The sequence below is a fragment of the Amblyomma americanum genome, chromosome 5 (assembly GCF_052857255.1).
Source record: "Amblyomma americanum isolate KBUSLIRL-KWMA chromosome 5, ASM5285725v1, whole genome shotgun sequence".
NCBI classification, from domain to species: Eukaryota; Metazoa; Arthropoda; class Arachnida; order Ixodida; family Ixodidae; genus Amblyomma; species Amblyomma americanum.
The window spans coordinates 26492679-26519479 of NC_135501.1; the positions used below are offsets into that span (position 1 = coordinate 26492679).

General features: G+C 50.2%; 1 protein-coding gene across 9 annotated transcripts in view; it reads left to right on the forward strand.

Moving 5' to 3' along the window:
* LOC144132344 (uncharacterized) overlaps window positions 1–26801 on the forward strand; it is a 206626-nt gene that overhangs the window by 89047 nt on the left and 90778 nt on the right. For all 9 annotated transcript variants that reach the window (XR_013314788.1, XR_013314790.1, XR_013314786.1 and 6 more), the window contains 2 exons: window positions 4458–4745; window positions 4921–5021. Coding sequence is in view for 3 of the 9 variants with exons in the window: in XM_077664672.1 (XP_077520798.1) it covers window positions 4458–4745; window positions 4921–5021 (389 nt within the window). In the remaining 6 variants the exon portion in view is untranslated. The remainder of the gene's footprint in view (window positions 1–4457; window positions 4746–4920; window positions 5022–26801) is intronic.

Genomic DNA, 26801 nt, shown 5'->3' on the forward strand with positions numbered 1-26801 from the left:
AGGCCAACACGATAAAAAGGTTCCATCAATGGGTGTTAGAAGACAACAGTCAGTGTGGAGGGCCTCGTTCTACGTTGACACAGGCCACAGGCGATGACGTAACGGCGCCAATAGAAGTGACGCATGACCCGAGCATAAATGCGGGAGACACCAAGGTGTCCGGCCGTCGATAGATTGTGGAGTTCAAGGACAGAGGAGCGTATCTGCTGAGGAATAACAAGCAGTAGACGAGGGGCAACAGGGCGCAGGCTGCGGTGGTAGAGAATGCCATTCTGAAGAAAATATCTTCAGGGACGGATTCGGGTTTTCGGAGCTGCGGCCTTCAATGAGGGGTCCTAGAGAGTAATCTTGGCGCTGGTCGCCGGCAATGTTGAGGAGGTCACAAAAATCAAAGAGAGAAGGCACGGTGTCAGTTTCACAAAGATCAGGTGGCTCGACAGGGTAGCGAGACAAGCAGTCAACATCTTGGCGGAAGCGCCCTGACTTGTAGACGACGGTTTACGAATATACTTGGAGGCGCAGCGCCGAGCAGCCAAGACGGCAGGTTGGGACTTTTAGGGAATGGAGCCAACAGAGGACGCAATGGTCCGTTACGACTGAGAAGAAACGACCCAATAGATTGGGTCGAAATTTGTCGACTGCATAGGCAAGGGCGAGGCACTCACGCTGAGTAATTGAGTAATATTTTCTTGGCATTACGAAGAAGGCGGGTGACATATGCAATTACGTGGTCGTGACCGTGGGCACGTTGAGCCAGCACTACGCTCCATGGATCCGGTAAGACAGAAGATCGTTGACAGTAGCGCCTGCAGCGTCATGGACCTTTTAGGCATGAACATCTGAGTGTGGTAGGGTAGTGCGGGGACCCAGGGGCCGGGGAGGTCCTCTGCACAATAAAGTATTTTTTCCTCTCTCTATCTCATGGTGCCGACCTCGTATCCGCAGGCGTTGGTCCAACGTTCAGTGGGAGCAGACTGATCAAAATGGGCTAAAATGGGCGGAGTGCTGAGCAGGCGTATGAGCGAAGAAAATGCGTTCTCCTGAGCAGGGCCCCAGGTAAAGTGGGTATCGATTTTCAGAAAATCGGCGAGAGGACGAGCAATTCCGGCGAAATGTTGATAAAACAGCGGAAGTGTGGGCAGAGATCGACAAAACTGAGCCCAGCCTTGGACGCCCATGGTGAAGAAGAATCTTTGAAGGCTTGAATTTTAGCCGGATCTGGCCGTACTTATGAGCCGTAAACAAGGTTTCCGAGAATAGTCCATTTTGACATAATGAATAAATAGCGTTAAAGACGTAAAATCAAATTGCCCAGATGTCGCTTCTACCGCTCCATTGTCGGTGACCGAATTTGCCTTTCGAGGATTTCAGCTGGGGCCATGCTGTACGGAACACTGCGGGGACACTCGTGAGGCGGTCGAGGTTTGTGGTAAAGGTAGGCGAGAAAACCACAGCATCATCTAAATAACAAAGGCAGGTAGACAATTTAAAGCAACGAAGAAGGAAATCTATCATGCATTCGAAGGTAGCCGGTGCGTTCCAAAAGCCGAACGCCATGCCTTTTAACTGTTATAAGACGTCAGGGGTCTCGATGGCGGTCTTTTTATGGTTCATGTCATCGACAGCATTTAGCCAGTACCCTGTCCTGAGATCGATTGAAGAAAAGTACTTGGCTACGTGAAGGCAATCCAATGCATCAGCGATTCAAAGCAGAGGATAGACGTCCCTCTTAGAAATGCGGTTGAGGTGCCGGTAATAGAGACATAAGTGCCAGCTCCCGTCCTTCTTTTTAACCAGGACGACAGGTTAGGCCCAATGGCTCGATGATGTTCGATGATGTCTTTATCGAGCATATTGTCCACCGCCTGCTTTGCTATGTGGCGTTCTGCACTGGACATTCTATACGGACGTCTGTGAAGAGGAGCAGCATCACCGGTGTTTATGCGATGCTTCACAATAGAGGTTCTACACAACGGACGGTCATCGCCAATGAGGATGCCGCGATAAGAGGACAGTAGAAAACGCAGGCATTGTGCTTTCATTTGCGACAGGTCATAATCAATCATTTTGCCGTACTCGTTGGTTGATGTCATGACAGGCAAAGAGCGGTGAGGAGGGCAAGACACAGTCGGCCACAGCCGACATGACACATTCGGCGACAGGGCTGAGCGTTGCGATCGTCATGCTTTGCTGGAGCGGCTGGACACACGAGGAAAGTTGATGACCGGAAGGTATGCTCGATTTGCAGTGGTTGGGACGACGGTATGAGCAAGCGCAATGCTGCGTTCGAGGGTCGCATCAAGGGCTGGAGTGACGTTGGGGCGAACGGAACTGGCGGCGCCGATGGGATGGTAAGCGGCTCAAGCGCAGAGTCTGGTCATCAGTAGCAGTGCTTTTGTTGGTCCGCACTGGGGGAGAGAGGACCAGGTAGTTCTTCAGGGCGGCGAAAGCTGGGCATGTAACTGTACGTGTAAGGACGGAACCAGCGGTTGCGAGCGTGGTGGGCGATGTGACCAACACGCGGACAATGGAAACAAATGGGCCGGTCATCAAGGTGTCCGCCTGTCGGAAGGGTTGCGTCGGCGAAGGGCGAAGTACTGAGAGCGTCCATGACTGATCGCAGCAAAGTCCGGGGCTTGGAAAGGAGAAATGGGGCTGAAAGGCTGAAGGCCGAGGTTAACAAATTCGTGGCAGACTAGACCTTTTTTCACAGATATGGCGGGTCAATGATAGTCGGCATCACGTGACTGCAGGGGGACAAGAGAAATGGCCCTAAGTTCCGGCCGGATGAAGCGGGTGACAATTTAAGGCGATGCTGAGGGTTGCCGGGGCAGCAGATCTTGCCGTAATGTTGCAGCCGTGTTGGGGAGGCGGGCGAACTGCGTTCTTATCTGCCGGCTTTTGGCTTTCTTGAAGCGTCGACATTCCTTAATGATGCCGTCAACCGTTCAGCAATTTGGTAAACTAGCAGGTTGCAAGCATCGTCCGCAGTGCCTTTTAAAACGTGGCCTACTTTATCCGATTCAGACATTTTATTGTCAAGTTTGTAGAACAGGGCCAAAACGTGCTGAGTATACGACACGTAGGACTGTGTCGAAGTTTGGGCGCGGAAAGCAAGGTCCCTATTGGCTGCTAGTTGTCGGCCGAGCTGTTTTCCAAAGAGTTCGCAAAGTTTTTGCTTGAATGTGTTCCAGCCGGTGAGATCATCCTTATAGGTTTCGTAACAAACGCGAGCGGTGCCGTTCAGGTTGAATACTATATTGGCAACCATGAGGGTCAGGACGCTTCGGTTGTACGCACTCACACGTCTCTACGTGTTGAGCGAGTCATCGATGTCGACGGCATCTGTGCCGGAAATTCTCCCAGAGTCTTGAGGATGAGCAAGAACGACCGGTGGCGTGACCGGCGGCGTTGTTTGCTGCGAGGCGTCTTGGGGCATGGCTAAGCTGCCGAGCTGGCGTCCGCTGCGTAGCTCCTCCGCTTGATGTAGGCGTCAGTGAAACCTCCATCTCCACCAAATATGTAGCGGGAACGAATATATTTACAAGTGTTTATAGGAACACATAGTATACCAGCAGCCGGGATAGCTGCGAGCAGTGCCGAGCGGACCTTGCGAGAGATCCTCGTCGTCTTCTTCCGTCGCCGACTCGTGGTGTAGTACGTCTCTTCACTCTCGTGGCCAGCCCATTATAATATTGATACACGCGATTGTAGAAGCAGAAGTAGCGCATGCATTAGTAAAGGCACAAGTTGGTTGTCTCTTGTTCGCTTGCTCGGATGACATAGGAACCCCCGCAGCTCTTTGTCTCTGCTCCGGTGGTTCTCCTTCGCGTTGAACAGTACAATATCATGCACGTCGGCCGCTTTAATGTGCAGCTTTCGTGCGAGCAGCCGCCAGCACTGTTTGGAGATTGCTAACTACTAAGGACATCAATAAATATCCGACTCACTTGTGTGTACGTGTAGGAAACCTTATCATGTCGGGACTGCCATGGAGCAAAAGGTCTTTTGGTGCGTTGTCGTAGCGTGGTGGAATTTACATAAAAGTGAAATAATACTCTCCTAGCAAGTGTTGCTTACACCAAATCTCAGGCAACGCGAATCGTCAATTCAGCGTATATATAGGCAGCACTCGTCATAATGCTGCGTCTGCAACCTTTTTTGTGATTTGTAAATTACCAATGGTTTTTAGGTGTTTGAAACGTAAGCTTGTAATAAGAATAGTGGTACATTAACCCGCACTTTGAGATGCAGGAGAGGATTGAACGCGTCTGTTGTCTCTTGGTTCATCCTGCCTCCTCCTCGATCGAAACCTCGGACCAGGCACACACGCACACACACTCGCACACACACGCACACACACATGCGTCGATGGCAAAAAGGGGTAAGAAAACTGCAAAGGAAGTTTGTTATCTTATAACTGGCAGCGGTTGCTCAATTAAATCTTTTTCTTACAGGGTTACCGGCGCCATCAGTAGAAATGGTGAAGTCCGTCAGCCCGGAATCAATCAGTCTGGAATGGAGTTTATGCCGAGAGGGCCTCTCACTGGAGCCGGAATTTGAAATTCGTCTGTACAATGGCGGCGTTTTTCGGGCTTTCCGCACTGACAACATGAAGCTGACAGTGACCAACCTGACCGCTCTTACTTCTTACCGAGTAGAAATTCGAGCCGTTTTGCAGACACCGAACGGGCTAACAGAAGCCGGACCTCATGCTGAGGCTGTCATCACTACGTGGTCTTCAGGTAATGTTGGTTGCGCTCGAAGTTATGAGATGAGCCAAAATCTCTGTTACTAAAGAAAAACTGAAGAGTGCTAGCCAGTTACAAAAAAGTATAATAGAATTCCATTTTCATTTGCGCTTGTCAAAAAAAGTCCGTCTTTCCTGGGGTCAATATTTTTGCCACTTCTCTTGCGCAGTTCCGCTCGAGCCTATTGTAACCGTCCACGACGTTCAAGCCATGGCTGATGTTGCTGTCCTGCAATGGACATTTGTTAACAGTACTGTGGAAGACATCCAGGCAAGTAATTTGCTCACTTCCCGATGACGATTAACTAAGTTGATTATATACAGGTCAAAGATTTTGGATACAGAATGCAGTCATCGACATCCCTCACCAAGTGGTACGGCGCGGCTATGATGCGTCGCCAATGCGCGAATCTCTTGATGAAATTCAGGCTTCGATCGTTACCCCAGAGTATACAGTGCACTTCAAGCGGGTTTTCTCTCATGAAGGTTTTGCTGGGTACACGGCAGCGGATCGTCTTGGCAAGGGCTCGTTCATCACTTGCAGAACTGAAAGTAACAAAAGATAAGAATTTCGACAGCCAGCTTGTGACACACCGCTTTGCTGCATCCTCCTCGCCGCCTCCCTTTTGACAAACGGGGCCTCTATCGAGAAAAGGCTATTCCCTTATATTGCCCACCATCGATCAGTTGTGCTGCTTCACCGATCCGGTTGAGCTGCGCCGTCGCGAGGTTACACAAATATTTTACCTAGTGTAACCATGTTCCCGCGAGGAGCGTGAGAAATTACTGGGGAATCTAAGAGGAAATTTTCAGCTAGACAAACTCGTTAGCGCGGAGGATACACGAACTAGGAGGAACGCTGTAAGAAGGCTACTTTTCAAGCTTCCAGTGGGCGGAAGCAGAACTGACATCTGAGCTAGTTGGTTTTCCATCTTTCAAAAATTATATAAAGTGCACTAGGACAACAGACAAGGGAGACCGCGCTTACAGTTACAACACATGTGCTTACAAGCGCTTACAGCACTGACAGTGGACAGTTGTTTTCTAGGGCCCTGGCCGGAGAACACACCAGAAACAAAAAGAAGTGTCGCCATTAAGGCTGAAATCCGAGAAAACTAACAGACACTATAGTCGATACCAAGTGATTCCATCCGGCACGAGCCTAAAGACACACCTCTAAAATCTGTGGGAAAGAGGAGCCTCGCTCTTCTCCCAAATATCGCCTTCCAAGCACGAATGGATGTCTAATATACATGCTTCAGCCAATCCATGCTTACTAGCAGAGTCCTCTATGAAGCTGAATTGTGCCTCCATGTGATCCGATTCAGCATGTTTTTTCGGTGTGGCCGATGCAACAATATGGATGAATTTATGTTTTTATAATAAACTGTACATATCCAACCAAAAACTTTTTAATTTTAACCCAACGTTTCAAAGCCGACTCGGCTCCTTCATCTGGGGTGACTGAGGGCAGTCTTTTAAGCATGGAGGGGAGAGGGGGTCAAAGGAACGAGAGCTGTGATGCGAAAGTCGTGGGGGAGGCGAAGGGGGGTTTTAGGCTGTTATTCACGGAACCGAAACAAATTACCACAAAAGGCTCCTTCTGGAATCCTGGCACATCCAAACCACCCCGACCAACATAAACCGCACAAAAGTAAACCCGCCCCCTGTATATGCCCAGCGACTTCGCTCTCAACAAAAAAAACAAACAAAAAAAGTCCCCATTGACCACCTCCCCGCAGTGCGACAACGTGACTAACAGCCTAAAACCCCCCTCCCCCTACCCAACGCTTTTCTCATCACAGCTGTCGTTCCTTTGACTCCCCCCCCCTCCCCTCCATACTTAAAAGACGCTAGCTACTATCCTCAGTCACCTCTGATGAAGGAGCCGAGTCGGCTTCGAAACGTTGGGTTAAAATTTAAAAGTTTTTGGTTGGAGGCGTACAGTTTATTCTAAGTCTTCAAACTCAACCAGACAGGTAAATCTGCCAGAATGTTTAGTTTTAAATGAATTTATGTTCTTGTGGAAGCAACATATGTGGAAGCATATGTGGAAGCAATGTCGAAGCAACATAAGAAAACGAGATGTATCGCACGATACGGCATCATTAGTTAGTGTATAGTATAGTCATGAGTGAATGCGTACGACAGTTGGCATATAGAGTGTCAGATCATTTTCATTGTAATGTGAGTAACTGTAATTCAGTCCTCAGTCCGGTATCATAATCGATGTAGTCATGAGTCGGAGTCATTGTCTGAGGAACGTATTGAGTCGTGGTCATCAGTCTTTATTCGTGACCGTGAGTCATGGACACAAAATGGGTTACAGAAAGTGGTGATTATTGGTTGCAAAAAGCGCTGAGTCAATGGTCACAAACAGAGTCCCAAAAAATGTGCTCAGGAATGGTTCACAAAAAGTGCTGAGTCATAGGTCACGAAATTAGTCAGAAAAGTGCCGACTCATGGTTCACACAATGCGTCACAAAAATGTATTTCGGGGTAGAGGTGTCCACAAGATGTCGAGAACTGAGAGCTACTACGCCCTTTCCTTTCCTGAAAACACATGCTTGCGCATTCCTCCAGATAAGCAGACTTAAGTGCCCTGAAAAATTTTAAACCTTGGCTCCTAGATTCTGGATTTATTATGTATGGGTTAGTGAAACCATCTTACCTTAAACGGCTGGATATAGTACATAATTTTTAGCAGCCGCGGTGGCAGAGTTGTTATCGTGTTCTGCTGCTGGCCCGAAAGACGCGGGTTCAATCCAAGCCGCTGCGGTCGCGTTTCTTTGGAGGTGAAATTCTAAAGACCCGTGCACTGGGCGACGTCAGTGCACGCTAAAGAACCCCACGTGGCCGAAATTATCAGGAGCCTTCCAATGCGGCATCTTTCATAGCCATATTCGCTTTGGGACGTTAAATCCTATAAAATCAAACCAGTACATTATTTAGGTTTGCGGCCTTTCACTAGTGATTACAGGACGTCACCCATAAGCAGGGTTTATGTGGAAACCAACGAACTATAACGTACAGACAAAAGAACCATACTCACATATTCATGCATTATAAAAATCCGTACCCTGCCCAAACTCCTACATTACCTCGTAGTCACTTTGAGCCCGTCTAGAACGCTGCTTAATAACAGACCGCAAGCTATGAGGCTACTGCGCTTGCGTTTTGAAGAGATGCGCCAGAATCTCGGCGTACTGGACACATTACCTAGCATTAAAACGTGACATTGAAGACAATGACCACAACAAAAACACACACACACACACACAAGAGACGTTTGGGCTCCCATACGGGTGCCTTGTTATGAGTAAAAAACTACAAGCGGGTGCGCGAGCTTATGTATGCTTGAAAACAGGGCGCAGGGATTGTGCGTAAGCAGTTGTCAGATTTCCGCAGTTTCGGTTCAAGATGTGACAGGTTGTTTGTATAATCAAAGATTCCAGGTGAATGCGAGGGAATTTCATCTTTTCTGCCGCTAGAACTTGTGCTTTGCCCCAGTCGATAATGTGCTGCTTCGATATGCAGCGTTCGGCGGCGATGGCACTGGAATCCACTTTCCTGTTTTTAACGTCACGTTTAATGTCACGTTTTATGATTCAACCCAACCAGACGAGTTTTCGTCAAACTCTTGATTTCATTACCTAGCATTGCGCAAAGACGAGATCCACTGCCTCCATGGTACAATCTTCCTGCAATCTGCGATTTAACTCTTACGCAGTTCAGCAATAAGCAAACTCCACAAAAAAACAAATAATACTTGAATTTCTTGCACTCGAGAAAGAATCCAGTTGTTCACGGACTTTCATACTTATTTTTCAAAAACTCATGTTTACGCTAGAAGCGCAGCAGTACTAGGGATATAAAAGGAAATAGCAAGACCTCCACACTGTCCATCAATATTCACTGCTGAATTTTACGCTCTCTGCAGAGCCGAAAGAAAGTAAGTAAACGACAACCTCACAAGCAGTATTGTTTACACGATTCCATAAGTTAATACTTACAGCTGTCCACTATAGAAAAGCGATCGCTCCTTTCCTTGGCGACATCATAAACAACAAAGTAACAGACACAGCTCAAGGATAAAACATAAAACTGTCCTGTGTGTTCAGTCATGTCGGAATTGAAAGCAACGAGAGAACCGACCACTGCGCTGCCCAAGGTCGTGGCAAGCAAATAGAAAAAACTAAATATATTCCTTTAATATTGCATGAACTTAGCGCGTCGTAACGTAAAAAAAAGGCAGTCCGCTTGTAACAACGAAGCAAATATTAAACTAGGCTTTCTGAAACCAGTTTTACGAATATGTGAAAGGAAATCCTGCCCCCACCAGGAACGTTTCAAGGAAGTGATTATCTGCCCATCTTCATATAGGAATCACCCCTGCACCGTTTCATCCTGAAACAACAAGGCAAGCCCCGTGTGATTTATACCGTGAGCTAACAGTAAATCATGTTCAATTTTTATGCAGGAGCGTCGAAACAAGGAAAAAGCATTTTTTTTTTTTTTACAATGAACACTTTCATGCAACTTTGCTCTAAGGTGAAGATTTTGGAGTTTTCACAATTTTTTCAAGTTTTTAAAGAATGCAAGTGTGTTATACAAATTGTACATTTGATAAAATATAGTAAGTGTAATGAAACAGTCTATTCTAGCCATACCTCGGCCACTTTCTGAGGCCTGAAAATAAGGCTGCCTTTACTTGAAGCCTCGCTACTCTTGCCTAGCCAAGGAAGGTTCAAAGGTTACCCGACTTTCTTTAAAGCTAGCCCTATTAGCCTTTCATAAAATATTTGCTCTTCACCATCAAAAGGCACCATAAACTGACTTTTATGTCTTCTACACCACCATTGGTAATTTACGTTGTTTAAACTTCTGCACAAACCAATTTTTTTTTTACTTGAGCTTGGCGCATGACGGCCTTAGTCTCATAAAACACAACAAACACACCTTGCCCCCTCACATAGCACGCCGAAAACAACATAAACATGTATATGTTTGGCGAACTATCAAGGAGAGGAACTCGTTAAATGAAGTTGTACTTAAAAGAGTAGTAGTATTAAGTGGTTTTATTAAAATGTTAATAAGAAAAGAAGGAAAAGATTTTTGCTAGCCCCGGCATCTGCCATCGATACTTAAGCACCTGAGCTGGGGCAGCAGAAGAAAAGGATAGCAGGCAGATTGGAGAAATGGAATGAAAGAGGTGAGGGGACCGTAAGAGAGTATAGGGGGAGAGGTAATATAAACAAACTATTTACAAAATAAGAAATATGTCCAGGTTGTGCGCATGATTAGCTCATTATGGAGCAATAAAAACACACGCCCAAAGCACTAAGTTGACTACAACTGTAGTGGGGCGTCCAGCTGGTAATCGTGCAACGTAGCACTCGCCGAGCGTTCGGTCACTGCGTGAAACTACCTGGTGGAGAACAGACGGGACGACAAACACGACTGTTCGAGGAATGCACAGAGGCTTACCAAGGTTCGCTCACGGGTGCGCGCACTGCCATTCGGAAAAAATAACGCCTTGAGGGAGCGTGGTAGCATGCCCAGCGCCTTATAGGCCGCAAGCATATCGCAACGAGCATCGGCGAAAGCGGCGCAGTGTACTTAAAACAGAAAATTTAGAAAATGTGCTTACCAACGTTGCGTAATTTTTTCTTCTCATTCATATCTCTGCTATTCTACTTTTGCTGCAGCTCTACATTCTGACCATGCATTCTGTGTTATTGAGTGGTATTGTTGAAAACTCTTCCATGCTTTCATTAATCTTGTTTCTTTTTAGACTTTCTTCTATTCTGCTTGAACCGCATAAGGTATGCAGTATTGTGAAATAATTACACATATATATATATATATATATATATATATATATATATATATATATATATATATATATATATATATATATATATATATATATATATATATATATATATATATATATAAGGTATGCAGTATTGTGAAATAATTATATATATATATATAATTATTTCACAATACTGCATACCTTATGCGGTATGCAGTATTCACAATACCTTATATATAAGGTATTGTGCAGGTATAGGTAAGGTATATATGCAGTATTTCACAATAACACACACACACACATTAATATATATATATATATATATATATATATATATATATATATATATGAAGAGAGAGAGAGGCATTTGCCCTTCCGTGGGCGTAATTGGGCTGATAATGATTATGGAGTGAACTTCAAGCACCAGTTGTGTTTCGGAGCGTATAGGCGCGTTTTATTATGTGGCCAACATACTTCTCAGTAAAGTCATTCATGTGTGAACAGAAGAGCGTTATAGCTTTTTGAAATGTGGGGGACAGCCTTCCGCCCCTGCACTCCCACTCCGCGGATGCAGCGTTCCCGCTCGCTAACCGCGGCAGGCGGGGGGAGGGGGTCGTGTTCGAGGGACCAAACGTAGGGACGACAAGGCGTGAACGCTCTAATGCAATTTATTGCAAATTGCAATTAATACACAGAGCGGGCCAGCTAGCTACAGAATATCAACGAGGCATTCCTGGGAAGTAGTAGGCTACGTAAGGAGGGCTTCCGACTTACCGGCTGGGGAAGGGGCGCGACTTCGGAGGTACCGGCAGTGAACGTTTGTATGCGCCGACAATGGCGGCCGGGTCTTCCCGTGCGTGCCGCATTCTTGGGGCAAAGCCTTCCCCGAGCATTTGCTGGGGAACCTGCCCAGAGCGCGTGTTTGCTGCGCTGACTTCGCTGCCTGGAACCGGAAGTCCAGCGGCAAGTCACGACGCATCGGCGCGCGCCTGCCGCGGAAGGCTACGCAATCATGCGGCTTCAACCACTCGTGGCCTGCGCCGGATCCCGAAGTGACTCTCTCCGGCTCCGCGGAGTTCTGCGTAGCCTTCGAAGTGGTGCTCCCGTCGTTGTTTCCGCTTCCCCTATGAGGGAGGCGTCCCTCCTCACCCAACCGGTGCTGTCCTGAAGCACGATGAATGTGGTCCGCCGCGTCGAAAAGGAGGGGGGAACTCGTTTTCTACAAGCTTGAGAGATAGCGATGATGTCAAAGAATTCGCGGCATACCACCATGAAGGCACGAGTTAAGCACATTCGGTATTCAATATATAATTTACTGAATTAAAGAGAACGCTGACAAATTTTCAGCATCATGTAAACATCGAATATTACCTCTTTCCTACCGTATTTCCAAAATCTTTGTCCGTCAGTAACGAACAAGGAAGTGAAAAAGCCTTAGGAGCGATGCAGAGGGGGAAAGCAGATGGTGAGGATTAGGTAACAGCATATCTGCGGAAGGACGGAGGGGAGATTTTGCTAGAAAAATGAGTCACCCTGTATGCGCGATATTAAGACCTCGACTGTACCAGAAGCTTGGAAGAACACAAACATTATCTTAATTCATAAGGACGGAGACGCCATTGACTTAAAAAATTACAAATCGATCAGGTTACTCTTCGTTGCCTAGAAGATATGTACTGTGGGGTTTTATTGGGGAGATAAGTAGGTTCTCCCCACTCAATCGCGGCTGACACGGTTCAAAGCCGCCCGGACCCCAGCCCGTGATAGCGTACGCTACCAAGCACTCGCCGATCACGGCGGGCCTTGCTCTGGGGGAACAAAGGAACGACACATTGGCTGACACAAACAGGCATTTATTGCTACAGAAACAATAACGCCAGCTCGCAACAAGGTACGCTAATGAATCGAGGTCGTCCAACTCACCAGCAAGGTTCCGAGCGAATGTTCGCCCTCTCTAGGGCAAGGGATATATACTCCGAAGGCCGGGCGGGACGAGTACGGGAGCCTGTCTCCCCGTCGCTTCCTCGCCCCTCCGGCGAAGAGCGGAGCCGCGAGCGACGCGTCCGCTCAGGCCGACGATCCCAGCCGAAGCCCCTATGCCCCCTCTCCCGCGAGCGGGCTTTGGCAGTCTCGCGCGCAGCGATGCTGGCGCCCTCTCTTGCCAGTTAATGTAACTGACAAGGGAATGCGCTCAGCCTCGAGGTGAGACTGCCGCTGCACGGTGCCTCGCGAAAAAGCAAACTTAGGGGCTGCAGGGCAGGTCCCCACAGTACTAATGCAATCGCTAATAGAGTAACGGCAACGTTAGACTTTAGTCATCCAAATAATCAGGCAGGCTTTAGTATGGATACTCGACAGCAGACCGTATTCACACTATCAATCAGGGGATGGAGAAATGCGCAGAATATAACAGGATAGTGTTAACCGGCCTGCCGATCCTCCCCTCCAGGGACAGCCCGCCCACGGAACGTGGAAGGAATGAGAGGCCCTCATTGCGTCGCAGGACCCGGACACCCGACTTCGCTGTGTGAACAGGAGTGTCAGTGCCATGGGCCTACATTGCATGCACACAAGCGCGTAATGTGAGGGCTGTGCGGTGGCCCTGAGACAGTAAATGGTCCAAACTTACTTGCCGAATAAAGTTTTCCATCCATCCATCAGGAGAGCTATGGGAGAGGGCTTTCTCTGGCAGTGGGCATATTCAGGTTGATGATGATGTTGCTCTGGAGCTCCTGAATTTTTTTTTCAAGCGTTCAGGATGGTTCCTTTAAACAAGTTTATGGGGCCCAGCCTGAGCCGTTGCGAGGATGAAACACATCAAAGGGCGCCGATCGAAGTGGTCAGTGGTGTAAGATGACATACCGAATAGAGGGGCTTCGATGAGAAAAAGAAGGAAATAATTAAGGGAAGAAAGTGGAGAGACGCGGTTGTCGACAGTGAGGTTGAAATAAAAGATGAAAAAGCGCTGTTCAGGAAAGAAAGAAGCAGAGAGAAACAAGAAAACAAGGGAGCCTATGGGAGAAAGAAGGCAAGGGCAAAAATAGAGAAAGTTGCTGAGCCAGTTGTCATATATTTCATACGCTTACAGCAATGCCGCCAGCGGCTCGCTATCGGAGCCGCGAAGGACATCGCCCTCGTGAGTTGCTCTTGTCGGATCGATGAATCTATCTCCCCGACGGCTGCAACTAGGAATCGAAGTGGACATTAAGAGGAAGCTCAGCCAAGAATCTCTGTGAAGGCGGCGGGAGAACGAACTGAGGCACCGAAAATCAGCACTCGCAGATGGGGCAGCAGCTCTCGTCACGCAGTGCTGTGTGTGATGTGGAGGACGGTTGCAGGGCTCTCCGTCGACAAGACCCAACTGTGCTCACTGCCGAACGAGAAGCCGATCTGCAGCGCAACCAGACCGCAGAACGGCGAGAAATAAAGACCATGCAGCAGTGACAGCGGCGCAGGCGGCAACGGGTAGAGGGCGAACCTTCCGAGACTGCGATCTCGGATGAGGATCGATCGTGCTGGGAGGGCCGCTCTGGAGTGAGAGCGAAGGAAGAGTCTCCGCCGAACAGCTGCCAGGTCACACTGACTGTGGAAGTTGGCAGTTGCCTTTAGTGTAGCCTATCAAGACGAAAGCCTTACTTGCCTCATGAGTCCGCCGGAAGTGTCCACCTCACCTGTAAGTGAAATGACGTCAGCACCTATAAATACAAAAAATAAATAAAAACAAAAGTAAAGAAAATACCAACAAAATAATCGAAATCTGAAAATTAAAAGATAACAGCAGAAAAAATATTAACGCGAAAACCTTACCTCATGAGTCCGCCGGAAGTGCCAATTCGCAGGAAGTGTCCACCTCACCCGTCAATCAATTGACGTCCGTCAATACCGAGAAAAAAACAAAAATAATAGAGCGAGATAAATATAACAATTCAAGAAATAAAAACAAATATCAAATTAAAATAAAAATAAAAAAGAACAAAGACAGAACGTAATAAAATTAAGAAATAAATTAAAACAACAGAAAAAAAGGTTAAAAATACAGCGCGTACTGCAATCACTTAAAAAACCCGCGTTCTAGAAAGTTTCATTCTTTCGCATTCCGGTACATAAGCAGACTTAAGTGCCCTTAGAAATATGTACTACGCGTACTACTGCCATCGTGGAGAAAACCCGCGTTCTATAAAGTTCCTTACTTTCGCATTCCTGCACGTAAGCAGACTTAAGTGCCCTTAGAATTTTTTTTTGTCCGTGTAACAACTTTCCCACTTTTTCATGGTACGGGGAAAGTATTAATGTTCAACTAATTTTGTCTTCTTCAAATAGGAAGTTAAGGCACTGTAATAAGGAACGTCTTACAGAGCACTTCGTCGCGAACAACTAGCGGTACAGTCCAGACACAGACCAGAGGCAGCGTTCAGTCCAGAACACGCATGAGGGACCGAGCGTTCGGCGCTCGAGCTTCGGAGCGTTCCGCGCTTCTCGTCGTCTTCTTTGTAAAGCGCCCGCTTCTGAAGATTCCAAAGCCAAAGGCCAGTCTTACAACGACTTACAAAGCATTGCGTCGAGAACAATCAGCGGTACAGTCCAGACACAGACCAGAGGCAGCGTTCAGTCCAGAGCACGCCCGAGGGACCGAGCGTTCGGCCCTCGAGCTTCGCAGCGCTCGGCGCTTCTCGTCGTTTTCTTTGTTAAGCGCCAGCCTCTGAAGATTTTAAAGCCGAAGGCCAGTCTTACAAGTCCCCCCGGGCGAAAAGGCGCCATCCTGGCGGCCTAGGGCGATGTGACGACGGCGGGGTCGTAGTATGGAATGAGGCGAGTCGTGTGGACAATGGCGTGGCCTCGGCGACGATGATCAGGGGATGACGTAAGGGGTTCGATGAGGTAATTTACGAGTAATGTCTTCTGAAGAATATGGAAGGGTCCCAGGTAGTTGCTACCAAATTTGGAGGACCCAAAGCCAGACCAGCCAGGTACCCAGAGCCAGACCAAAGAGTCAGGAAGGTAAGCGGGAGGAAGTGCAGGGTGACCACGGTGCTTTACTACTGCTGCTGCTCGGTGTGGGAAGTGATGGACCGGGCAAGCTGTCGGCATTCTTCGGCATAAGTTGCGGCTTGAGAAAGAGTTGTAAATTCGGAAGCATCAGGGCGGTAAGGTAGAATGGTATCGATTGGGCAAGAAGGCTCACGACCATACAGGAGAAAGTACGGAGAGAATCCCGTGGTGGCTTAAGCAGCGTAGTTGTAAGCGTATGTGACAAAAGGGACAACGCGGACCCAGTTACAATGGTTGGAAGCAACATACATGACCATCATGTCTCCGAGGGGCGGATAAAACGCTCAACCATGCCAATTGTCTGGGGACGGTAGGCGGAGCTGGTGCGGTGAACGACGTTGAATTCCTGAAGAAGGTCTTATACGACTTCAGAGAGGAAGACAGGACTTCCATCACTGAGCAGCTCTTTAAGCGCACCATGGCGAAGAATGATGCAATATCGTGGGCTGTAGCGGTTGGTAAAGGCGTCGTTTCAGCGTAACGTGTAAGGTGGTCGATGGCAAAAATGATCCAGCGTTTCCCGGTTGATGTGCTGGGAAGAGGGCCGTAGAGGTCGATGCCAACACGCTCGAAGGGCTGCCCTGGGCAAGGCAGCGGCTGCATAGCAGCGGCGGGTCGCCAGAGTTGATGTTTTCGTCACTGGCATGCGGTGCAGGACTGAACGAACTGGCGGACATAACGGGTCATCCCACGCCAGTAGTACCGCTGTCGTAGACGGGTGAATGTCTTCAAAAAGCCGACATGAGCACACTGGGGATCATCGTGGTAGTCAGAGCAAATGAAGGAGCGCAGATGTGCCGGAATGACGAGAAGCCACTTGCGACCATCCGGGAGGTAGTTGCGGCGGTAAAGAAGCTCGTCTCGGATGGCGAAATGGTGGGACTGACGACGGAGAGCACGGGAAGTAGGTCGAGACGGTTGGCCAGATAAGAGATGAAGTCGAGAGTTGGACGAAAACTCGTCTGGTCGGGGACGATCATAATAAAACTTAAAAGGAAGACGCCGACCAAAAGTAAAAAACGAAAAACAACAAAATGACGTTTAGGCTCCCATACGGGAGCCTTGTTCACAATGAGAAGGATTAGAAAGTGCAACAGGATTAAATACGTTTGAAAAGAGGGCGCAGGGAGCGTGCGTATACAGGAGTTAGATTTCCAGTGTTGCGATAGAGGGTGCGATTAGTCGTTTGAATGAATAATGATTCGAGGTGAAGGCGACGGTACAGATTCTTTTCAGTTGTCAGCACGTGTGCCCCACCCCAGTCAATATCGTGGCCAGTTGATACGGAGTGTTCGGCGATAGCATTAGAGTTCACTTTTTTGTTTTTAACGTCATTACAATGTTCTTTTAGGCGTCTATTAAAATCACCAGTCTCGCCGATTTAGACGCTGTCACAATCAGAGCAGGGGACGCTGTAAACAACGCCAGGGTACTTTTCTTTGGGGAGAACGTCTTTGACGTTAACCAGCGCATGCCGAAGTTTCCTTGTGGGGACATGGGCAACGTGAACTTGGAATGTGCGCAGAATACGCGCCAAGGCTTCGCTTAATCCTGGTGTGTAGAGAACAGCGGCACGTTTCAGAGGGGACAACACTAGATATTCACGTGTCGGGCAAGATAACTGCTTTTCAGCGGATGCCACAAAAGCAGCTGGGTACTCGTTTCGTGCGAGTTCATGCCGTACTGTACCAAAGTCGACTGCCCGATCTTCAGGAAAACTGCATATGCGTTCAGCGCGTTTGAACAAGGTTGTGGCAACAGATTTCTTTTGATTAGCTGGGTGCACAGATAGATACCTTAACTTCAAATCTGTGCACCCGGCTAATCAAAAGAAATCTGTTGCCACAACCTTGTTCAAACGCGCTGAACGCATATGCAGTTTTCCTGAAGATCGGGCAGTCGACTTTGGTACTGTACGGCAAGAACTCGCGCGAAACGAGTACCCAGCTGCTTTTGTGGCATCCGCTGAAAAGCAGTTGTCTTGCCCGACACGTGAATATCCAGTGTTGTCCCCTCTGAAACGTGCCGCTGTTCTCTACACACATGGAATAAGCGAAGCCTTGGCGCGTATTCTGCGCAAATTTTAAGTTCACGTTGCCCATGTCCCCACAAGGAAACTTCGGCATGCGCTGGTTAACGTCAAAGACGTTCTCCCCAAAGAAAAGTACCCTGGCGTTGTTTACAGCGTCCCCTGCTCTGATTGTGACAGCGTCTACATCGGCGAGACTGGTGATTTAAATAGACGCCTAAAAGAACATTGTAATGACGTTAAAAACAAAAGTGAACTCTAATGCTATCGCCGAACACTCCGTATCAACTGGCCACGATATTGACTGGGGTGGGGCACACGTGCTGGCAACTGAAAAGAATCTGTACCGTCGCCTTCACCTCGAATCATTATTCATTCAAACGACTAATCGCACCCTCAATCGCAACACTGGAAATCTAACTCCTGTATACGCACGCTCCCTGCGCCCTCTTTTCAAACGTATTTAATCCTGTTGCACTTTCTAATCCTTCTCATTGAGAACAAGGCTCCCGTACGGGAGCCGAAACGTCATTTTGTTGTTTTTTGTTTTTTACTTTTGGTAGGCGTCCTCCTTTTAAGTTTTCTTTACCAGATAAGAGATCTAAGAGGCAAGTGATCCACGGGTCTTTGCGTTGCTCAGAAGCCATATCAGCGGACTCAAACTTCACAGAAGGGAGGGCGGATATATAAGGCGCTGCCTCAGGTGGTAGGGGAGAACGTGAGAGTTCATCAGCATCGGCATGTTTGCGGCCGGAACGATAGATAACGCGAATGTCGTACTCTTGGAGTAGCAGAGCCCAGCGCGCCAGTCGACCAGAGGGATCTTTCAAAGAGGACAACCAGCAGAGGGCGTGGTGATCGGTGACAACGCCAAAAGGGCGCCCGTACAGGTAGGGGCGAAATTTGACGATCGCCTATAGGATGGCTAAACACCGCTTCTCGGTGACATAATAGTTTAGTTGGCTTTAGCTTTTGTGAGTGTCCGGCTAGCGTAAGCGAAACGTATTCGTCAAAGCCTTGCTTGGGCTGAGCGAGCACTGCACCGAGGCCGACGGCGCTTGCATCGGTGTAGAGTTCCGTGGGAGAACGAGGGTTGAAGTGACGCAGAAAAGGTGGAGTGGTCAGGAGGTGGTGGAGTGTCGTAAGTGCTTCATCACAGGCTGGCGACCAGGCCGAAAGGTCGTGGCTGGAAAGGAGCTTGGTCAGGGGGCGATGATAGTTGTGAAATTGCGTACAAAGCGCCGGAAGTAGGAGCAGAGGTAGATGAAGCTGCGGAGATTTTTTACAGGAGTGGGCTTCGGAAATTCGGCCACAGCTCGCAAATTGGCCGGGTCCGGGAGAACACCATCCTTCGACACGACATGTCCGAGAATAGTGAGCTGCCGAGCTCCGAAGTGGCATTTTTTGAAATTGAGTTGGAGGCCAGCGTCGGCCAGGCAGCAAAAAACACTATCAAGGCGCTGGAGGTGAGACGAAAAGTCCGGGTAAAAGATCACAACGTCGTCTAGGTAACAAAGGCGTATGTGCCATTTGAGCCCTCGAAGTATGTTGTTATGTGCTCGAATGTGGCGGGTGCATTGGAGAGGGCGAAGGGCATGACATTAAATTCATAGAGCCCGTCGTGTGTGACGAATGCAGTTTTTGGGCGATCGGCCTCCGCCATCGGCACCTGCCAGTAACCAGAGCGCAAGTCCAATGAAGAAAAGAACTCGGCGCCCTTCCGGCAGTCGAGGGCGTCGTCGATATGAGAGAGAGGGTAAACGTCCTTGCGTGTAATTTTGTTCAGACGACGGTAGTCGACGCAGAAGTGGATGGAACCATCTTTTATTTTGACCAGGACCATTGGCGATGCCCACGGGCTGTGCGACGGCTGTATCACGTGGCGCTTGAGCATGTCGGTCACCTGCTCGTCAATGATGCGGCGCTCAGCGGCTGACAGGCGGTACGGACGTTGGCGCAAAGGGGCATGGGTGCCAGTGTCAATAAAGTGGGAAACGGTAGTAGTGCGGCCCAAGGAAGGTTGCTGGTAGTCAACCAACGCTTGAAAACGGTGCAGAGCGGCGACAAGCTGGTCTCGTTGGGTAAACGTCAGAGCGGTGGGTAAACGTCAGAGCGGAATCGGCATAACGGCGAAAAATATCGACAGAAGACTGATTGGTGATGGGAACAGGCGTAATGGCGCTGACGTGAAGGCCGGCCGTGCTATCGACGAGGGGGTATGCTTAGGTGGGATGGAGATATGCAACACTACCAAGCGATTGGCGACGGAGTAAAGTGGTAGGGCAGGAGTACGGGTTGGCCACGTAAATGGCGCTGGAGCCACGAAGAATTGTCAGCACGGCATGAGGCAGCAAAACAAACTTCTGGTCCGCGCATCGTAAAGAGGGGGTATAAGTGACAGTTGCATCTGAGAGAGCAGCACAAGAAAGAGGCACCAGCACTGAAGAGAAAGGCGGAACGTGTGTGTCCTCTGAGACGACCACAGTAGCGGCAGCAGCACCGGTTACGTTCAAGGGGGCGTCACTGTAGGGCGACAAGTCAGGCTGAGCACGGGCGCAGTCATTAACGGCGTGATGTGAGGAGAGGAAGTCCCAACCAAGGATAACGTCGTGAGAGGAGCGGGTGAGGACGATGAACTCGATTGTGTAGGGAACGTTCTCGATGAGCAGGCGGGCGGTGCAGGCGGCTAACGGTCGAATGTCCTGAGCGCTGGTGGTGCTTAGAGAAACGAGAGGAACGGGAGTTGTCACTTTTTTAAGTCTGCGACAGAGGGTGTGACTGAGAACTGAAACGGCTGCGCCAGTGTCATCAAGTGCTTCGGCGGGGACTCCCTCAACGAAGACGGTAGTAATATTGGCAGGCACAGAAACAGGTCTTGAGTGAGTCGCTGACGACGCAGTTCGTGCCTCCGGAACTGCGGCTGTTAGTTTTCCGCGTGGACGGCGGGTTAGCGGCGGAGCATCGGAGAACGGGAACGACGGCCAGGAGCCGGCGAGAGGTGGGAGCGGGGATGGTAAGGAGAAGAAGAATTCGGAGGCGACTCGTGTGACGCAGGCGAGGACGACGGCGGAAGGTCGTACGTCGGCTCACGCCTATAATCGTGGGGACGGTGTTCATGACTGCGACACAAACGAGCCACGTGGCCAGCGACGCCAAAGGCGTAGCAAATAGGGCGGTTGTCTTGTGTGCGCCAGGGGTTGAGTGGCTGCGGCTGTGATCGGGGGCGGCCAACCGGACGGTAAGGTGGGGTTGCAGGTCGCTGGGGTTCTAACTGCCGGGTAGGTGGCCTGTAGACAAGTTTCGAAACCAGAGATAGGCTACGTCGCTCAAATAAAAGATAACGTTGGTGAGCTTGAGGTTATCGTCCCGCTTATTGTATGCGCTTACGCATTCATAAGAGGCCAACCAATCCTCCACATCCGTGTCATATGTGCCGCTGAAGATGGCCGGGTCATGCTGCCGCGCGGCGCAGGAACAGAAGACAGCTGACGGAAGCGGTGAAGCGGTTTGGGTCTCAGGCACTGCAGAGGCGGTAGGCAATGCGCGGATGCGAAGCTCCAGGGTGAAGGGATCGTTGGCACCTCCCCCACTTGTAATAAGGAACGTCCTACAAAGCACTGCGTCGCGAACAACCAGCGGTACAGTCCAGACACAGACCAGAGGCAGCTTTCAGTCTAGAACACGCGCGAGGGACGGAGCGTTCGGAGCTCGAGCTTCGGAGCGTTCGGCGCTTCTCGTCGTCGTCTTCGATGAGAACCAGCCTCTTGAAGATTCCAAAGCCGTAGGCCAGTCTTACAGCATAATTACTTCGGTAACGGGTTTTGGGCGTTGCTAGTGTAAGATAAGGTAAAGAACAAATTCCGAACTTCCCGCATGCTGGTGTCTATTCCCTGAGAGCGTACTGCGTCGCGTGGTAGTTTTTTTTTTTTCCAGAAGTGTGCAATGAGGCATAAGTTGAGAAAGAAAGCCCCTAGCGCGAATAGGTGAAGCGGCCTCCATAATTCGCGTAGATGTTTGCGCACGCAGCAACATTTCAGGAACAAGTGAATTTATTGCGGGTTGTCTACATCAGGAAAACAAGCCAAAGTAAGACCGACGCAGCGTGCTTATACACCTGACAGTCTTGTTCTTCCAGAACAGTAACAGCAAGACAACTGTGACTTGCAGATTATTTGGTGCAGCAAGGAACGTTCTTTTGCGCTAACTGTATGCAGGAAAATAACACGCATGATGATTGACAAATGCAATAAAAAAACATTGGTATCACTCGCAGAGCAAAACAATCGAATGCGGACTGAAGCGCCCAGGTGTGCCCCAGGAATTGTGGGTAATAGTCATAAGGGAGTTCATAACGTGTAGGAAACAAGAAAGCTAGTCAAGGAAAACTACAAAGAAATAACAAATAACCGTACAGGTAAGAGATATATCTGGCTAGCAAGGCGTGTGTCATTCTTTCTATTGTCAAGGCGTTTATTTGAAGCACAGGTCGGTTGGTCTTGGTTGACCGGCGACACGACGGGCACACTCACAGGCGTCGTTCGAAAAACCCAGCTGCACTTCGTCTGCTTCTTCGTTGTCCCGCTTGAACTCGTCCGCTTCTTCGCTGCGCTGCGCCTGTCGGTCCCATTACAATTACTCTCCCTCCGAAAAAGGAGCCATCCTGGCGACTTACGGAGAGGAGAGGATGGGCGGGTCATAGTAAGGCTTGAGGCGCTCAACGTGCACAGTTTCGCGCCCCCGGCGACGGTGGTCCGAAGAGGGAACGAGCGGCTCAACGATATAAGTCACCGGAGAAGTTTGGTGGACAACCCGGTAAGGTCCGTGAAAGTGAGACAGTAGTTTCGTGGCGAGGCCGGGAGTGGAGGAAGGCACCCAGAGCCAAACGAGGGCGCCAGATGGGTATGACGCTGGAGGGTCCGGGGAATCCCGACGGTGCTTCTGATCCCATTGTTGCTGTGTGGTGAAAGAGCGGGCAAGTTGCCGGCATTCTTCGGCATACAGGTGAGCTTCGGAGAGTAAGGTGGTCTCGGAAGGGTCAGGGTGATAAGGAAGGATGGTGTCCATGGTGGATGTAGGCTCCCGGCCATATAAGAGGAAGAAAGGAGAAAACCCCGTTGTTGTCTGAGTAGCTGTGTTATACGCGTACGTGACGAACAGGAGCACTTGATCCCAGTTGGAGTGGGCGGTGTCAACGTACATGGCGAGCATGTCACTCAGGGTGCGGTTGAACCGCTCAGTCATGCCGTTGGTCTGGGGGTGATAGGCGCTGGTGTAGCGATGAACGATTTGGCATTGCTTGAGCAGGGCCTCGACGGCGTCCGAGAGAAAAACACGGCCGCGGTCACTTAGAAGTTCTTTCGAGGCGCCGTGACGAAGAACAAGACTGTGTAGAATGAAGTGAGCGACATCGTTTGCGGTAGCAGATTTGAGAGCCGACGTTTCGACGTAACGGGTGAGATGGTCAACGGCAACGATGATCCACCGATTATTAGCCGAAGTAGTTGGAAGCGGGCCATAAAGATCAATGCCGACGCGGTCAAAGGGACGGCCAGGGCAAGGTAACGGCTGCAAAGGAGCGGCGGCGGAGTGGGGAGGTTTCTTGCGACGTTGGCAGGCGGTGCATGACCGAATGTTCTGACGTATGTAGCGGTACATACCTCGCCAGTAGAATCGCTGACGAAGGCGAGCATATGTTTTCAGTACACCGGCGTGGCCGCATTGTAGAGCGGCGTGAAAAGAGGCACAGATTGTAGCACGGAGGTGTCGAGGGATGACCAACAGCCACTTCCGGCCGTCGGGGAGGTAATTACGGCGGTATAAGAGACCATCACGAACGGCGAAGTGGTGGGCTTGGCGGCGAAGGGTCCGGGTCGAATGATGCGGCGAGGGAGTGTTCAGGAAGTTTAGCAGCGAGGTGATCCAAGGATCCTTCAGTTGTTCGGAGAGCATATCAGGGATGTTGAACGAAGAGAATTCGTAGGCACAGACGAGGGCAGAGGTTGACTCGCATGGGAGTGGTGAACGAGAAAGGGCGTCGGCGTCCGAGTGCTTGCGGCCGGAGCGATAAATTACGTGTATATCAAACTCCTGGAGACGTAAAGCCCAGCGGGCGAGTCGGCCAGAAGGATCTTTGAGGGAGGATAGCCAGCATAGGGCGTGGTGGTCTGTGACGACATAGAAAGGCCGGCCGTAAATGTAAGGGCGGAACTTGGCAATTGCCCAAATGATGGCGAGACATTCTTTTTCTGTGACAGAATAGTTTGATTCCGCCTTGGTGAGGGCGCGGCTGGCGTAAGCGACGACGTATTCCGGATACCCAGGCTTTCGCTGGGCAAGAACTGCGCCCAAGCCCACACCGCTCGTGTCAGTGTGAACTTCTGTCGGACAGGCGGGATCAAAATGGCGAAGGATCGGGGGAGAGACCAGCAGGCGGCGTAAAGTGCTGAACGCGGTATCGCAGGCGGGGGACCAAGACGAAAGGTTCGGGCTGCCGGCAAGAAGCTGCGTTAAAGGGGCGATGATACTGGCGAAATTTCGGATGAAGCGGCGAAAATAGCATAAGCCTATAAAACTGCGAAGTTCTTTTAAGGTGGTTGGTTTGGGGAAGTCAGCGACGGCGCGAAGTTTGGCAGGGTCAGGAAGAACGCCGTCTTTGGAGATGACATGGCCTAATATTGTGAGCTGCGTTGCACCGAAGTAACATTTTTTCAAGTTTAGTTGGAGGCCGGCGTCAGTAAGGCTAGTGAGTACGCGCTGAAGGCGGTGCAGATGGGAAGGAAAATCTTTGGAAAAAACGACAATGTCATCTAGGTAACACAGACAAGTTTCCCATTTGAGGCCACTGAGAATAGTGTCCATCATCCTTTCGAATGTGGCTGGAGCATTGCAGAGGCCGAATGGCATCACATTGAACTCATACAAGCCGTCTGGGGTGACGAAAGCGGTTTTCGGCCTGTCGTTCGCTGCCATCGGGACCTGCCAGTAGCCGGAGCGTAAGTCGAGGGATGAAAAATACTCCGCTCCCTGCAAGCAATCCAGTGCGTCGTCGATTCGGGGTAGAGGATAAACATCCTTGCGTGTGATCTTGTTGAGACGGCGGTAGTCCACACAGAACCTGATGGAGCCATCTTTTTTCGTCACCAAGACAACAGGAGAGGCCCAAGGGCTGTGAGAAGGCTGTATTATGCCGCGCCGAAGCATGTCGTCAACATTGTCACGGATGACGCGGCGCTCGCTCGGCGAGACTCGGTACGGTCGCTGACGCAAGGGAGCGTGGGTACCAGTGTCAATTGTGTGAGAGAAGGCCAATGCGCGCCCCAAGGAGGGCTGGGAAAGGTCGAAAGAGTTGCGGAAGCGGCAGAGAAGTTCCAAGATTTGGTCACGGTAAGCGGACGGAAGGTCGGGAGCGATGTTGCGACGAAAGACGTCGATGGAAATCGGATCGGGCGCTGTCGCACAACAGGCTAAGGCAGTAGCTGGGGAACAGGCACGGGTATCGGAGAACTCGGAAGCAAGAGCAGGGTCCAGTTCTTCAATAGAGCCGAGGCATTCGCCGCGAAGAACAAACGACGGGCAAGAAAATGGGTTGGTGACATAGATGGCGCAGTGGCCATCGGAAATCGAGACAACGGCGAATGGAATGAGGAGGCGCTGATGGCGAGTTGCTGCTGCGGTAGGTGTGAAAAGAACAGGGCCGCTGAGGAAAGAGTCGGGGTGGAGCGGAACGAGGGCTGAAGAGGAGGGAGGTATGTCGGTGTCGGCAGCTACAAGAAGCTTAGCGGAGCGCACAGGTAGGTCACACAAGGAAACATCACACAGGGGAGAAAGCTCAAGTTCCGCACGGGCACAATCAACCACCGCACGGTGGGTCGAGAGGAAATCGCAGCCGAGGATGACATCGTGAGAGCAGGCGGTCAGCACAACAAACTCGATGGTATAGGCGAGGTCGTTGATAGAAACGCGGACCGTGCAGGCTGCGATGGGGTGGATGCGCTGAGAGGTGGCCGTACGTAGTGAAAAGTCAGACAGCGGCGTTGTCACCTTACGAAGTTTGCGGCGAAGAGCATCACTAATTACTGACACTGCAGCACCCGTGTCGACGAGCGCGAGAACGGGGACGCCTTCAACAGACACCTCAATCACGTTAGCAGGAGAACACGGAGGACTTAAAAAGTTGGCAAAACACGCAGTTCTTGCCTCCTGAACTGCGGCAGTCAGTTTTCCTATGGAAGAGGGTCCGGGCGGCGGAGCATCGGAGAAATGGAACGTCGACGAGGGGAAGGCGAGCGGCGAGTAGGGTACTGGGAGCGATGTGTAGAGGAGGCAGAAGAGACATTAGGCAAGGGCGGCCCGGAATCGTAGCGGAAATTGCGCATGAAATCGCCAGAACGAGGAGATCGCTGACGGCAAAAGCGTGCGACATGGCCCGGAAGACCGCAGGAATAGCATATCGGTCGATTGTCCTCGGTACGCCAGGGGTTCGTAGGGTTTCGGCGGGGTCGACGAACCGGGACCTGCGGCGGGGGTATAGACGGCGGTGGAGCATAAAAGGCCGGGCTGCTAGGGTAGGCGGCAGAGGTGGGCGAGCGCCGTGTGCCGGTGACTGCTTCAGCATAGGTGAGCGGCGCTGCCACAGGAGGAGGTGGGGGACTGGACGGCAGAACTGCAGCGGCCTGCTCCTCAATAGCACGATGGATAGTGGGCGTGAGAGATGGCGCCAGGTCGTGCGGAGGGCATACGGGGTCGGGAATGTGATGCAGCAGAGAAAGCTGGCGAGCGATCTCTTCGCGGATGAAGTTTTTAACCTGCTGCATGAACAGGGACTGCTCAGCAGACGAGCCACCAAGGGCCAAGCCAGCAAGACCCCCCGCAGGCGCGCCGGTCTGCCGCGTAGATGCGCGTTGCTTGCGGATTATCATGGCGAAAATAGGGAACTAAGAACGCATCCACTTTTTTTAAAGTACAATATGCTGAGGGCAGACAAGGTATACTACTTTAAGTTGCTACAATGGATACATAAAAATCGCTTGTACGTCACATCCACAGACAGAATAAACTTGCACGCTATCAGAGACCCGAAAATAGAGATGCCGAGGATAAGGACAAATTATGGTCGTCAAGCACTTTCTTTTCAAGTTATCAGAATTCTCAATAGA